Source organism: Lutra lutra, chromosome 2 (assembly GCF_902655055.1).
Source record: "Lutra lutra chromosome 2, mLutLut1.2, whole genome shotgun sequence".
Taxonomy (NCBI): Eukaryota; Metazoa; Chordata; class Mammalia; order Carnivora; family Mustelidae; genus Lutra; species Lutra lutra.
The window spans coordinates 197599737-197615473 of NC_062279.1; the positions used below are offsets into that span (position 1 = coordinate 197599737).

The window sequence follows — 15737 nt, forward strand, 5'->3', positions numbered from 1 at the left end:
ACGGGGAAGCTGGATTTGATGACGGGAGTGAGGCCCTGCCTATACTGTAAACATAGCTCCTATCATGGGCATGAAGACGGCATACATAGGGATTCTTTTCTGACTCCTGAACCAGTTCCTCCATTTACTGGGTTTCTTCTATTTTTATATAAATATTCTATGAAACACCAGCCCTGTCCAGAAGCCTGTATTTTTAATTATTACACAAGTAATATAGAAAGATAACATAGCACAATGGTGATAATCATGACTTTTGTAATTAGACAGAACTAACTGACTGTTGGCAAGTGATAAAACCCCTCTGAGCCTTAGTTTCCTACTTTGTAAAAGGAAGATAATTACCTGCCTCAGAGGGTTGTGAGATTAAGTGGGATGTTCTTTGTAAAGTGCTTAGAACTCTGGCCCATGTTCAATAAATGGTAAATTCTACATTCTTCTTTCAGGTAGAACTCAGCTCTAGCTGAAAATAAGCAAATTTTTTTTTTATAAATGACATTTCTCAAGAGTGATAACATTCTATAGAATCACAGAATGATAGCAATGGAAGAGAGTTTCAGCAATAACCACTTTGACTTTCCATGACGCAGAATAAACTGGCCTGCAGAGAGATTAAGTGGTGCTATGTAGAGGCTTCTTGATTTCTTTGTCTGTGCTCCTTCTCTGATATTTTATTTTATTTTTTATTTTTTGCAACCCAGGACATGGTGGGCACTCTATTAACAGTGATTATTAAGTAAATGTTAGAAAAATCAATAGCAATTGAGTACTTAGAAAATCATTCTGCTAAACGTTGGGGACATCTTGAAAGTAGTCAAAAACTTGTCCTTGCCTTAAGGCACTTCTCTCTTTTTGAGGGAGTATAAGACACCTGTCTGTTAGCAACATTTCCCACCGTTGACCCATTCTTTTTTAACTGAAATACTGTTTTTTTTAATTTTTAAATTTCCATGATTCCATACTCTTTCTATCCTTCTGGTTCCCCCTTTTAAATGTCTTTTGCTGGTTGCTTCTCCTCTATTTAACCTTTAATGTCTGATGTTCCTTCATGCTCTGTCTGTGTGTTCTCCTTTCTCTCTAGCTGATCTCATTCAATCAGCTTCAATTACCATCTAAGCCAACTGCTCTCAAGTTTTTGTGTGCATAGGAATCAATTGAGAAGCTTGGAAAAAACCCAAAGATTCCTGCATCCTCTATCCAGATAGACTGTTTCAGTAGGTCTGGTCTTGCTACTCAGAAACCTTCATTTTTTTAAAAAAAGATTTACTTATGAGCTATTTCACAGCTGTAGGGCTGAGAATCTTTTTGTAGTGGGATAAGAGGGAATAGGTTCAAGATAAACATGCACACACTCTATGACCCAGAAAATTCATTTTTCAGGAGAAACTCTGGCACTTTTGTGCCATGAGGTCCATTTGAGAATGTTCAGAGCTGCAATATTTGTAATGGCAAAATAGCAGAAGGGCGGATATGTAAGTTGGAGTATGTTCTGACAGTGGAACATCATATAGCTGTGTGAATAAATAAATCATTACTACATACTTTATAAACATAATTTTGATACCATCTATATTAATTTCAAATGTAGGTAGAACTGAATGATATGTTATTCGGGGATCTGTCTATTAATGGTAAAACAGTAAAGAAAATTGGGGACATTTATCTAGATACATGTTTTCTCAATAACATGCTAGATAACAGTCAGTTGGGCAGGGTTGGGAGAGGGCAGTTAATGGACAGGGTGTTACCTGGAAATGTTATTTTTCTTAATAAATAATGACTACTTTGGGGTTCATTTTAAAAATTAGTCTTTGAGTGATAGATTTCCCAATAAAATATCTAAAAAGTAAAGAGGATGAATAAGAGAAGAAAATTGAAACGGAGACAATGAGTCTAGACAAACGTTTGGAAGAATTTTTCTGTTGAGGGGAGGAAATGAGAAATAAGGCAATAGCTGGAGGGGGGATGTAGGTCAAGGTAGAGGTTTTTGCTTTGTGTTATTGTTTAACTGGAGATAGTATGGTACGTCTTTATGCTGATGGGAATATTCCAGCAGAGAAGCAAATTGCGTGTTTTAATCCATTCTTTGCAGTGTTAAACTCAGGCAGATATCCCAGCTAAGAAGTATGATTGTTGGAACAAAAATTTGTCTAGGTTAGAAAAAATACATTCACTGGCCCTTTTTAATATACTTCCTTGAAATTTGAGCTCACATATCCGTTTATTAATCACTAAGGCATTTGTCCATATCTCTGATAAATGGATACTGTAAATATTCAACAACATCTGCCATTTTCTTTCTTTCTGCTGAGTTAGTCCTTAGTGGGTAAACTTTTCCAAAGTCAATTTTATATTTGATCACTTTAGATAGTTACCCAATGAATGGTTTTATTAGGATGGTGCTTCTATCCTACATATCATAAGCATGTGCTATATTTAGACTTAAAGCATACTCTGGAATGTAAAGTTATGGCAGGTTTTCTTTGCTCAAGAGAATGGGATCCTTTAAGTTGGAGCAATACCTTTTGTGGAGTTGGACTGAATATCTTTAACTTCCCTTATAATAGTTGTTGATTTTTTGTCCTCTTGACTTACTTTAGGGGTATCAACTGTAGACATGTTGGGGGCTGAAGCAGCATAAAAATCAGGTAAATAACAAATTTCTGAGGAAATAACTTGTGAATGCCTTCCAGAGGACAACCCCTCCCATTCTGTGCCACCTCCCCTCCCAGCCTGAACCACCATTAGAAAAACATTCTGGCTAAATGTGGCAACTGTTTCAGCATGCAACCTGAGGTTTTTGTGTGAGCAAAATCTGAACTTTAAATTCAAAATTTTGGGGCTCCATGACTGTAAAGATAAGTTGATACTCAGTTGTCTAATTTCTATTAAGAGATACAGTCTTTGCCTAATGACTTACAGTTTTGAGCATGGTTTTTGAAATTTAACATAGCAATTCATAAAGCAGGACTGAAGTAACAGGCAGAGTTTGAAACATATTTTCGACAGTTTTGGCTTTCTTTTCTGACTTTGTCTCATGTTGTTTTGGGCTGGAAGAAGGCAGGCCACCTGATGGGCTTTGACATGTCTGTTTAGTCAGTTAATCATATCACGAGCACAGACAAAAGGGAAGAAAATGGAAATAAGATTTGTTATGGTCTGAGGCATTCTGCTGAGACTTGTCTTTTCCTAAGCTGAGATATGCTCCCTTACCTTAAGTCTTTCCTTAAACTGCATTCTCAATTCCAGTTTATAAATCTTTAGTCTATTTTTCCAAACCTCAGTTTATACTTTTTATATAATGTACGGGTCATAGACACTCCCTATGTAGACTTAACAAAATCTGGAATACCCAGGGATTTGAAATGAATAATGATTATATCATGATAATGGAGCTGTCCAGGTTCCTGGGCTCTGTGGTAGGATTTCCTTCTTTGGAGAGGAGTGAACAAGGTAGGTAAAGAAAGAAATATACCACCTTTGTAACCTTTAGGAAAGGACAACCCTGAGGGATCTGGGGGTTTAACTTATATATTAAAGTAAACAAATTGTCCACGAGAGCCCACTCTCAACCAAAAGTATCACAGAGTTTACCTGGAGATCTACAAAAAACTACCTAAAAATTACCTAGAATTACCTGAAAAAATATATTACGCACTTTTTTTCCTTTCCCTTATCCAATGTGGATACCCTGATTTCTTAGAGCATATGGAGGAATTAGAAAATCATGGAGTTGGAGATTTAAATTGGAGATAGCATGGCATGCTTTTATGCTGATAAAAATATTCCAGCAGAGAAGGAAACTGGATGTTTTAATTCATTCCTTGTAGAATTCCTTATAGACTCAGGCAGATGTGCTGGCTTTAAAGTAAAACTGTCAGAATGAAAAATTGTGTAATTTTAACTCCCTAGTCCATTTGAATATGCCTTCCTCTTTCCACTGAAAAGTCTCTTTATTCAGGTTGACAGAAGCATAGTTTTCTAGTCATGGATCCTCAAATTGGTGGTTTCAGATCCACGTTATTTTCAAAATTTCATCTATTTGGCATGGTAACCCTGATGATCTCATTCTGATAAAAACCAACCAACCCATGAACAAAATTAATCAGTAATTACATAAATTTTAGGTTAAAAAAGGAACAACAAATTGATTTTTAATAGATGCAGACTATTTAAGAGAGAAAATATTTCCGACTGTGATGTGTAGAAATCAAGGTTTCAAAGAAGAGTCTTTTGTACTTGGAAAATTTGGTTCTGACTGAGTGTCATATTTCATGTAGGGATGAATCAATTCGGGAATTAGATTGCTTCAAAGCATTCTAAAATTGTACATCTCTTTCACTATTTGCATTGTTTGTCTTTATTTTCCTTTGAATGGTATTTTGATGTACATTTAGCTGCTTATAAGTGCTAATTTTTGAAAAATAGAGAAATTTCTTTACAAAATTAAAATAAAATGTTTTAGCAAAATGCATTTCAAACTATATTATGATTACCAAAATAATATTACATTGTTATAGAAATTTAGAAAATAATGGAAAAAATGTAATTCATAAGCTGACTATTTAATTTTTAAAGATTTATTTATCTATTTTAGAGAGAGATAGAGAGCAGGGGAAGGGGCAGAGGGAGAGCGAGAATCCTAAAGCAGACTCCCCGCTGAGCATGGAACCCGACATACGGGCTCCTCATGGGGCTTGATGTGGGGCTTGTCTCAGGGGCTGGATCCCAGGACCCTGGGATCATGACCTGAGCTGAAATCAAGAGCTAGCCCCTCAACTGACTGTCCCAAGCTTACCACTTTAATACTAGTGTTTAATACAATGATTAGTGTTTTATGTACCTCATTAGACATTCTCACACGTGTACTTTGTAAACTAATAGTCTACGAGTAAATACAATTCTGTGATTTTTTGCATAAAGTGAGGACACAGTATATAAATTCATGGATTTTTTACCTCTTTTAGTGAATTCATCATATCCATTATGGAATGTGAAATTATTTTATTCATATTATTGTTAATTCTTTTTTTTTTTTAAGATTTTATTTATTTATTTGACAGAGAGAGATCACAAGTAGACGGAGAGGCAGGCAGAGAGAGAGAGAGAGGGAAGCAGGCTTCTCGCTGAGCAGAGAGCCCGATGTGGGACTCGATCCCAGGATCCTGAGATCATGACCTGAGCCGAAGGCAGCGGCTTAACCCACTGAGCCACCCAGGCGCCCTTATTGTTAATTCTTAATTATTTCTTGTTAGAAACTTAGCTACCCATTTTTCACTTGTCTGTATATATATTCAAATGCACATAATTGTACATATATTTTATTAAAATAATATAAGTTTTGATTGAGTTTTCTAAAGTTTGGTAGATTTAAAGTAAACTCAGCTACACTTAACATAGCTAACACATTACTTATGCTTTTACCATCTTTTTAAAATGACTTAGTATCACATTTTTCTGTGTTCATGGAAAAACAAAATGAGCAATATGTTCACTCATAGATGTACATACAAACACATCACATTATATAGTAATTTTGAGATTGTATCATCTGACTGTAGATGATACACAATTTGTTGCTTTCTTTATATGAATATGTGTGAGCATCAATATTCGTTAGCTAAAAAGAAAACTAAACAAATACTGTTTTTTTCCCCTGAAGTATCAATAAGAATTTACTTGAAAATACTGAAGCAGTGAGTATATGAAAAGTAGACAATACTATCTTATTTTCTTAAAGAGGACTTTAGGTTTCATTGTGTATTTCATAGCTAGTGATGATAGAGAAGTTAAAATACAGAATCCTGGAAAAATTCTAAAACAACAGATGAATTTTTTACTGATTATGTTTTTAAAATCCAAACATCACTTTTTGAAGGGTAAAGCATGAGAAAACAAAAACACTTCCTTCTTTAAAGATATGTTTTCATAACCCTAAGCTGTCTCTTTATGTTTACTCATTTTGTAAAAAAAAAAAAAAAAAAAAAAAAAAAAATCAGCCATGCTGTAAGCAACTTATTTAAATAATATCGAACATATTCTCTAAACAATCAAACATATTCTCTAAACAATACCTATATGTTTCAGTGAAGTTTCTGGAAAAGTAACTAGAAGATTGCTAGACAGAGCCAAAAGTTCTTCAGCCTCTGTATATTTCTCACATGCTCTGAGATATAATAAAATTTCTAAAACTACAGAGACAAAAACAGGACTTACCTATACATTTTGATCCTGAACAATGAAGAGATCCTCTCTTCTGCCTATCCAACTTCCCTGAGATTTCTACACAAAGGAATGGCTCTCATGCATCATGTGTGATCTATGAAGAAGCTGAAGACAAAGGAGGAAATCCCACATAATTAAACTCTAACTTGCTAAACAAGTTTGGGGGAATCACTTGAACCAATAGCATGACTTGTGGAATGAAATCAGAAACAGGGAATTTCACAAATCAGTAAGAATTTTATTTATTTTGGTAAATTGTGACTAAACATGATAGCAGGGGATGGCTATTTCATGAAAGCTTGCAACGACGCCACATGGCCTAGAGTCATTATTTTTAATTCAATGGTATGTGATACTCTTGTCTGTGTTATATTGTCATACACCTCCTTCTTTGCCACAGCAAGCTGAGGATGATCAGAAAATACTTTCCAAGCCCTAATGAGTCTAACTACCTCTAAATTTATTCTTCTCTGTGATGAAATACTTTTTTTCTTGTAGAATAGGAAACAGAGATTCAGAGAAGTAATTGAATAAGTGTATGAGTTGTGGGATAAGCAAGCAGTATGGTTGGAACTAAAATTGACTTTGTCTTTTTCCAAATATGTGTTTTGAAAAAAGTATTCTAACTTGCTGCTGTTAGCAGATGAGTGTACAGTACAGTGTAGTGAGAGCATGTATGGGGGTGAGCCAAGGAGGGGAATGTTAGCAGTGTTTGCAGGCCAGGACAGAGGCTCATGAAAACACAGAGGCAAGAACAGTGTGGAAATGAGAAAGGACGTCTCTGTCTCATGTGTTGGGAGGGAGTAGGGAATATATCTGGAAGGTTGTGCTGAGGCACTTTGTGAGAAACACTGCATACTAAAGAATTAGAATGTGTAATTGAATTAGATTGGGTACTAAAACTTAAATTTAGTTTTAGTTTATTTACCAACTAATTGTGTAGCCTAAGGGGAAAAAAAAAAGCACTATTCCTTTATGAATCTGATTAACCTACTGAGAAAGCAAGCTCAATCAGGTGGTTCTAGAGGACTCTTTTCAACTCAAATTCTATGCCTTTACCTTGTAAATCACTGATAGCTATTGGCTAATGAATTCACTCAAGGACTGCAATTAGACAAGTGTTCAATTTCTTATACATTTTTTATATAATGTGTATATCAGACAAGAGGAACTGGAAGGGGTGGGTTCCTCTCTACCCTTCCCTTATATATTTTCATTGATCCTGTATCTCATGCCTGATATTCTGTTCTTTTTTTTTTTAGTGGGAAAAAAAAAAGGTCTTCTACAAAGTTACCTAAACAAGCCATTTTCATTTTACATGTTAACCTTTAAGGACTTTTAATACATACGAGTTTTTTTTCATATAGTTATATCATAATGTATAACTTTGTATTGTGCTTTTTATTCTTCATGTAATTTTTATGAGTACCCTGTACTATTAAATTTTTATTTCTAGTAGCTGTATATATTATTTTAGTAGCTGTATATGTACCTAATAGTTGCATAAAATGTGCATTATAACTTTTTATTTTAATGTAATTTCAAACTTAATACATGCAGATATATTACATGGATTCATCAATTATTAACAATTTTAATGGCCACATTTTAAAGGGTGAATCATCTTGTACTGAATAGATATATCATAAAATACTGAAAGCATCTCCTAATGTATTTAGGTATTTTCTTTTTTCTTTTAACTGTAGTCACCTTTTTTTCTCTTTTTAAACAGGTATTATTTATTTATTTGAGAGAGAGAGTGAGAGAGAGAGAAAGCATGAACAAGGGGATAAGCAAGGAGAGAGGTGAGGGGAGATGCAGGAAGAAAGGCAGAAGCAGACTCCCCACTGGGCAGGGAGCCCAATGCAGGGCTGGATCCCAGGACCCTGGTATCGAGACCTAGCGGAAGGCAGATACTTAACCAACTGAGATACCCAGGCACCCTAAGTTGGTGATTCTTCCGATGGCCATCTTCACCAATATACTTTTTTTCACTCTACTGCTAAATTTTCCCTTGAAATAAATGGAAAGGAAAAATAATTTATTGGGCCAAATTATATAAATATTATAATGCTTTTAAAAATATGTTAAAAACAATTTTTTCAAGGGTATGAGGTATTATCTTCTGGTTTTTGTTGGCAGCTCTTTCTCCCAATGATACATGCTCTTTCTCCTCCAACTTTGCATTTCCTGGAGCACTTAGTGAGGCATTTTTTAGTCAATAGGTGCCCAGTCAACACATATTATTTAAATGCCCAGTAACTGACTGTATTAAGGCTGATCCCAGAGCCCTATCACTATTCACAACAGAACTTGGGAGTAAGTCAGGGGAGTGGCATGGGGGAAAAAACTGCCTTCAGTCTGAAAGCGACTTCCTGCTTACCTGTGATGATCTTAACACACAGAGAGAGGTGGGGCATAAAATTATGGTTTGCGAAGCAAAGGAATTGCTCTTACAGGGACTAGTTCGAAAGATGTTGAATCTTAATCTTCAGATCCTCAGGGAGGGGCGGGATAGGTCTTGACTTTTCTATTCTTTAGGGGCAGCCATTGTAAGAATAAGGAATAAAGGATGACATTATACCAAAAACATCAGAATCTTCTTTTTCTTTGTCATATGCGTGATTTTATTCCTTCAGTTGTGAACTCACAAAACAAAGACAACCCGACTTACGAAGACTGACATGAACAGGCTTCAGGGAAATAGAAGACATCATTTATTTTAGTGGAGGATAAATCATGCCATGTGTGAGCCATCAAGATTGGTTCTTTTGCCTGCTTAGGCTGAGGGGGAGAGGTTATGGTAAAGAAAATATCTCCAAATATGCAAATGTATGGTAATAAGCCTTGCTTTGACAGAAGTATGAATCATTCACTGGAGCCCGTCATAACATTATGAGCAGAGAAAACAACCAAAAAGCAGATGATCTAAGAAGGTGTGGGCCAGTGGTGTCTTTGAATTTGGAGCTTAAATATTTAGTCACTGGGTTCAGGGTAGCACAGTCATTGGTCTATGGTTGGTAATGAATGTGTCATGAGCTCCCTTACAGAGTTATTATATAGATAGAAAAAGAAAGATAATGGATGTGCCCACCACTTGAAAGTTATAAAATGATATTTAAATAGACACATTTACATTTATTATAAATGCCAATCTTAAAGTCAAGTAATAATTGGATTTTGTTTGTGTGGCCAAGTTTAATTTAACATATTCTTCCTTGTAGGTGGTTGGAAGTTAGGGAATAACTATGTCCCACTATGTTTCAAAGGCTTTAGTCTATCCAGAAGGCATGTTGTAGTGGAAACAGTATAGTCTTTGGAGTTAGAATACACCTAAAATCGAACTGAGGTTCTTCTGCTTACTACACAGCAGGGTTCAGAAAAGTTGCTTATGAGCCTCAGTCTTCTTACAAGTACAAATTGAGTTAAAGTACCATTCTCATAGAGTTGTAAAAATTAAATTCAGTCAAATCAAATCAAAAGAATGAACAAATGTAAAGTACCTGGCATGTTCAACATGTAATGTTGTCATTCCTTCACCTCCGATGCTCAGGGGAGTATGTGTATGTACGTGTGTAAGGGTCACAATTGTCTGAGACGTGGAGGGCATGTAGTTTGAAAATGGCCCCTGGTGTTTCTAAAATGCCCACCCACCTAGATTCACGCCCGTGATCTTGCTTCTCCAAACCAATCTTATTCCTAAAGCGTCTGTTCAAACACGGTTTAAGTAACCTAAAACTTACTACAACCTGTGATGGCTTTCATGTTGGCAACCAGTGATTTTTCTTGTACATGCCTCATGTAAATTTTTTAAAACCAGTTTCTAATAATAGTAAGAGATCAAAGACATATCTTGGTCATGGGTTCCTTTTTATTTTGTTAAAAGAAGTATGTATCATTTACCTCTCTCCTAAGGTCTCCACATCTGTCTTTCTTGGGTTGCATAGAATCATTTTCTCCTATGGAGGGCAATTTCCTGCACATATGTATGAATTTGATTCTTGAACTTTTTCTCTACGTTCAGAAAAGCAATCGGGGCAAATTAATATAATACATGTTAAGAGACAATGTAAGTGATCTTATAAACTGAAGGTTCTGGCTGATAAACCCAATTAAAATTATCCAGTACATCCACAAAAGGCTCTTAAGTGATTTTTTATTTGGTTAATAACAAGGTAACAATATGAATACATGCAACTGTTAGAAGTAGTATCTATTTTCAGATTAATTGCATTATCAATTAATGACTATTGGCCTTACCTGTTTCTTCAATACTGCCCAGCAACATAGCTAGGTTTCTCTGGTTAGTTTCTAGTTTAGTCTTTATAAAAACCATTTCAGATCTTCTCTACTCTTCCCCAAGTGTTTATTTTCTATTCTTTATTCCCTGCTCTTTCTATTAACTGATGACTTACAGTTCTACTGCTGGAGAAGAATACAGACGCTTTCAGAGGGCCACTCCTTCCACTATTTGTTACCATATCTATATATCTTACTCATCTGCCTCTATCCATCCTATTATAGTGGAATTGATTTTTGTTCTCCTTTGGGAGGTTAATCTTTTCATTTGTGCTTTGTATTCACATCTTCATCCTTCCTCTTCCTAAACCTGCTTCTCCAGTATTCCCCAGCTCTACAAGCCCTCTGCCATTCACTTGGTTTCTGACACTAGAAATCTGGATAGCATTCCCGACTCCCTCTCTTTTCTCAGTGTCTTATGTGCATAAATATTTACTGAACCCTTTCTTTTCTCTCTTCAGCTCCACTGTCCCACTTGACTCCAGGGCCTCAGCTGGATTACTGCCACACTCTGATTAGCTTCCTGCCTCAAGTCTTCCCATTCTAGTACATTCCTCATACCTACAAGAATGACCATTTGCAAATTGAGTTATGTTACCATTCTTAAAAAAACTCTTCGGTAGCTTTTTTGCATTAAAATACAGTTCATTTTCCTTAACGTAGGTGGCAAAGCCCCACAGCATTTGGACCTTGTCTATTTTTTTTACCTTTCTCTCCTACCGACCACATTATTCCACAGTAGACCATAGGCTTATGGGGGGCGGGGGGAACTGCTATGTTTTCAGAGCCTGTCATCCTTGTCTGGTATGTGGTTAAGTATTCATTCATGTGGATGGGAGGTACCATAGCTATGTTTGAGCTTTTATTTATTTTTTTAAGATTTTATTTATTTATTTATTTATTTAATTTATTTGACACACAGAGAGGGAGAGAGAACACAAGCAGGGAGAACAGCAAAGGGAAAGGGATAAACAGGCTCTCTGCCGAGCAGGGAGCCTGATGTGGGACTCGATCCAGGACCCTGAGATCATGACCTGAGCCGAAGGCAGATGTTTAACCACCTGACCCACCCAGGCTCCCATGTTTGAGCTTTTAAAAAAATTGTTCTTGTAGGACACATGGCAATATCCTTCAGATCATTTTTCAAGACAGAACTCAGCTGCCAAGTGTATGAGTACCTGTGTTTTAAAATATAGATTTTATGTTGGTTTAGGTATGGTAAGGAAGGCCGGCAGATCAGGAGATGATGGCCACTGAAAAGATTTTTATTTACTGTTCCCAAGAGAAAGGAGAATGCCATTCTAGGTAGGGCCACATGGGAAAGCACCAGAGTTAGAGAGGAGGCAGAGAGAAAAAGGAGGAGCTGTGTACAAGAGCTTTTACTGGGTTTCTGTAGGAAGAAGGAAGTGAGGCAGGGCAGGCAGGTGTAGGATGGGTAGTTTGAATAATTTCAGTGGGCTCTGTGGTAAAGGAGCTGTCCCTGAGTTGTCTGTTATACAGCCCGGGATACATGAACTGTAACTGTGGCCATATTCTTCTGTGGCATGGGAGTAATGGCTCAGAGTGCAAGAGCTCATAAAAGGAGGTTTTGGGATATGAGCTCTGGCTTGGCTGGTTGGCCTATGGAGACTAACATTCTGGAAACTCAATCTTAGGTATACTGGCACAGTTGGTCACCCCAGCGCAGTATCATGAAGTGTTGGCATTCACTCATGGGTGCAGTTATTTGCCATTTCTGGGTATTAGCTAGCCCTGGGAGCAGCAGTCCCTCTGGGGTTAGCAAAGTCCCAGATATTAAAACATCAGAATAAGAAGATATACTTAATACAATGTGACAGCCTCTAGCTGCTACTTTTGTCAAGTAGCAGTTTTAATGCCTCAGTTTTAAAGCCAAGGGCATTTTCTTCTCTTAGAAGCCAAAAACTGAGTGAAGTGGTAATATAAGAATATAGCTATTGCTGCATAATATGGATTTCTCTAATGGTAATAGTTACTCGTTCCCAGTTGATAGGTGGAGATTTTGTCAGACAGGCATTGCTGTCTGATAACTCCTCTGCCCAACCCCACTTCCTCTCTTTTCCTTTAACAGGCGTTACTTCTCAATAAACCTTTGTACTTTTATTTGTCTCATTGTTTATTATCCAGAAAATCAAACTTGTAATAGGTAGTACTGAGAGAGCTCCAAGAAAACAGACATCAAGATGAAATATGGGGACTGGATCACTCACCTCCCAGCTGGTAATGAGGATTTAGCAGTAGGTAGCACGTCAACAGCCTCTGGTACAGGTGGTGGTGTGATATTAAAACTCTCACCACTAGTGAGCTAGGCCAGCATGATAGTAGAAGTGAATGTACAGGGCAGTGTGCTGATTCGTGTATTTGAAAGATACGGAGGAGGGGGTGGTAGACCTAAGAAGAGTAGCTCTGCATGGTTGCTGCAAGGTTGGATGTGTGCCCCATAATGCAGTAGTAATGATAATGAAAAGTTGAGGGAAATGAACATAATTGAGAACCTAGTATGAGATCCAGAGGTTCTCTTTGGTCAATTATTAAGAAGCCCTCATCTCATGTAGTAGGTGAGTGGGAAACCTCACCTACCAAGCACAAGATTGGATAGAGTGGCTCAACTCCCATGATTGTTGAACACTCAACAGAGACAAGTCTGTTATTCCAAAGTCAGAGCCCTACTTGGGAAGGCCTAGGACCTGATCCATGGAATGCAGGTAGCTGGCTAGATATCCCTGAAGATTTTGACTCTCCAGAGTTCTTTTGAGCCTTCTGACTCTGCAGAAGTAGGTCTTCTATGTCCTTCTATGTCCTATGCAGAGTTAGTATTTTGCAGAGAGTCTCTTCCCTGTAAGGTGATAGCTGTTCTCTTCAGGAGCTGTGTGCATTTCCTCTCCTGGCTGCCAGTCAGGGTAAGTCACAACATAACCATCTGGGAATGTGTCGGGCCTGAAGAGAGAAGAAAAAAAAATCTATGTTACAAAGGAGCTGCAAAAATTAGCAGCAGATGTCAAGGGCTGTGGGAGCACTTTCTGTTTGACTGGATTTGTAGGGTGCTTGATCAAGAGATCTGGAACATAAGGTTGGGTAAGGATGGGTTGATTGACATGGGGCAGCCTTTCAGTATATAGGATGTAACATCTCCCAAGTTGCTTAGGGAATGGTGTCCCGTTTGCTGCTGGAGTGGCTCCTAGAAGTCTGGAAAAAACAATGGCCCATGTTAAACAAGGTTGAAATTCCAGAATTTTGGTGAGAGACAGTAGAGGCCAAATGATCAAAAGGCTCAGAGAAGTAGGCCTGGTGGAATGGATATATTATGGAAAGCCTCCTCAGAAAGTTAGGTTTCATGGGAGAGCCCAGATAATACACCATTCACCACAATCCTCAGGAACGTGCTGGTGTACCAGTAGGGGATAAACTTGTTCCATTTTGCCTGGAACTGTCCAGACTCTAAAACTCAAAGACTAACATTCTGGAAACTCAATCTTAGGTAAACTGGCACAGTTGGTCACCCCAGCACAGTATCACGAAGTGTTGGCATGATGGGTACATAAATGAGATGGCCACAGTGGGAGAGATGGAGGCTCCATATGGGTCCAAAAGCTTGTGTTCCCACTTACCAGCACTAGTCTAACTAATGCTTCCTTAGAATGTCCAACCCATCATCAAGAAAGTCACATTGAATCCACAGAATGGCACTGTTCCTTAAGGAGACCAACTGGCTACCTGGTAGTATATTTACTGTACTGGACCCCTTCCATCCTGAAAGCACCAGCCATTTCTTCCTTATAGGACTAGACATCTATTCTGGATATGAGTTTGTCTTGCCTACTCAGAGGGCCTTAGACTGTAACACTGGTTGGGCTGTTGTGAACATTCTAACTGGGTAAATTCCTTATAATCCAGAGTACAGTGTTTGTTTTCCCTGGAGATACTTCTTTAATAACTGATTTCATTATGATTGTTCAAGTCACTAAAAGTATTATATATTGTCCTGTGCATTCAGAAGTGAAATGAGAATGTCTGAAAGTACCACCTGCTATTTACTCTCACTTTTTTGACTTGTAGGGAAAAAACCCCAGAGGAGTTAACGTTTTTTTGCTATGAAATATGTTCTCTTCAGGTTATGACTAAGTGTAATTTGAGGTGTGATGTGGGTAGACTTATTTTTCCACTGTCATATCTTTTGTATATATTTTTTTCATTTTAGAAGGATTCTTGAGTATCATAAGACCATGCATTGGTATGTAAAATTGACATTAAAATTGTATCAAAGACAGTATAAAAGTCCCACAAGTGTTTGGATATAGTTCTTGTTCAATGTTAAGAAAGTACTATTTAGAAGATTTTATCCTAATATCATTAATGGTATAAAAGATAGCAAAGATGATGAAAAATGGAAGGAATTTAATTGTAATCTTAAAGTCAGAGACAATGCTTCATCATATATTGGCTTGGATATATGGTAATATTTTTAAAGTAGTTACTTTCAAAAAATGTAACTATAGCTGTGCAGTGTTGTAATTTAAGGACCTTAGAACATATTAAGTTATGGGTATGGATTCCCATGGTGAGTATGTTTCCGAATACCCTGTTGGGAACCACCATGACATCCTGAGAGAGTATAAATCAGTCCACTGGCAAAGGAGGAATTTCAGTGGAGAGGAGGGAAGACAGGAAGTGTTATGGAAGATGACATTACATTAAGTATTGGCATAAATGCTTTTCTTTTATTTTTGTTTTTAGATGTTTTAAAGAAAATAATTTATATATGTTTAAAACATTTACTAGACCATTATGAATACAAAAGCTTCCCCCAAGGGTGGGAAGTACATAGAAATATTTAGTAAGGGTCTTTATTATTCTGGGCATGCTATTTGGGGAATAAAATATAGATAATTAAGACATTAGCCAGACAACATAAGAAAAACATGGCAGAAATAAAGGTGACGGAAGTTGTAACAAATATAAAAATTATGCCAATATAGATGAAAGATTTCAATAGATATATTAAAAAGTGAAGTTCTAATGGTTTTAAAAGGCAAATCTAGTGGCTCTAGCCGCAGCTCAGGTCATGATCCCAGTATCCTGGGATCAAGTCCCACATCGGTCTCCTTGCTTGGCAAGGAGTCTGCTTCTCCCTCTGCCTGATGCTCCCCCTGTTTGTGCCCTCTCTCTCTCTCTCTCTCTCTCTCTGAAAAATAAATAAA

At 37.2% G+C, this 15737-nt stretch overlaps 1 protein-coding gene across 1 annotated transcript in view; it reads right to left on the bottom strand.

The window, feature by feature from the left end:
* The window catches only part of TMPRSS11D (transmembrane serine protease 11D), a 48936-nt gene extending 42648 nt beyond the window's left edge, over window positions 1–6288 (bottom strand). The window contains exon 1 of the mRNA XM_047719968.1: window positions 6214–6288. Coding sequence (XP_047575924.1) covers window positions 6214–6221 — 8 coding nt within the window. The 5' untranslated portion in view covers window positions 6222–6288. The remainder of the gene's footprint in view (window positions 1–6213) is intronic.
* Between the last annotated feature and the right edge of the window lie 9449 nt (window positions 6289–15737).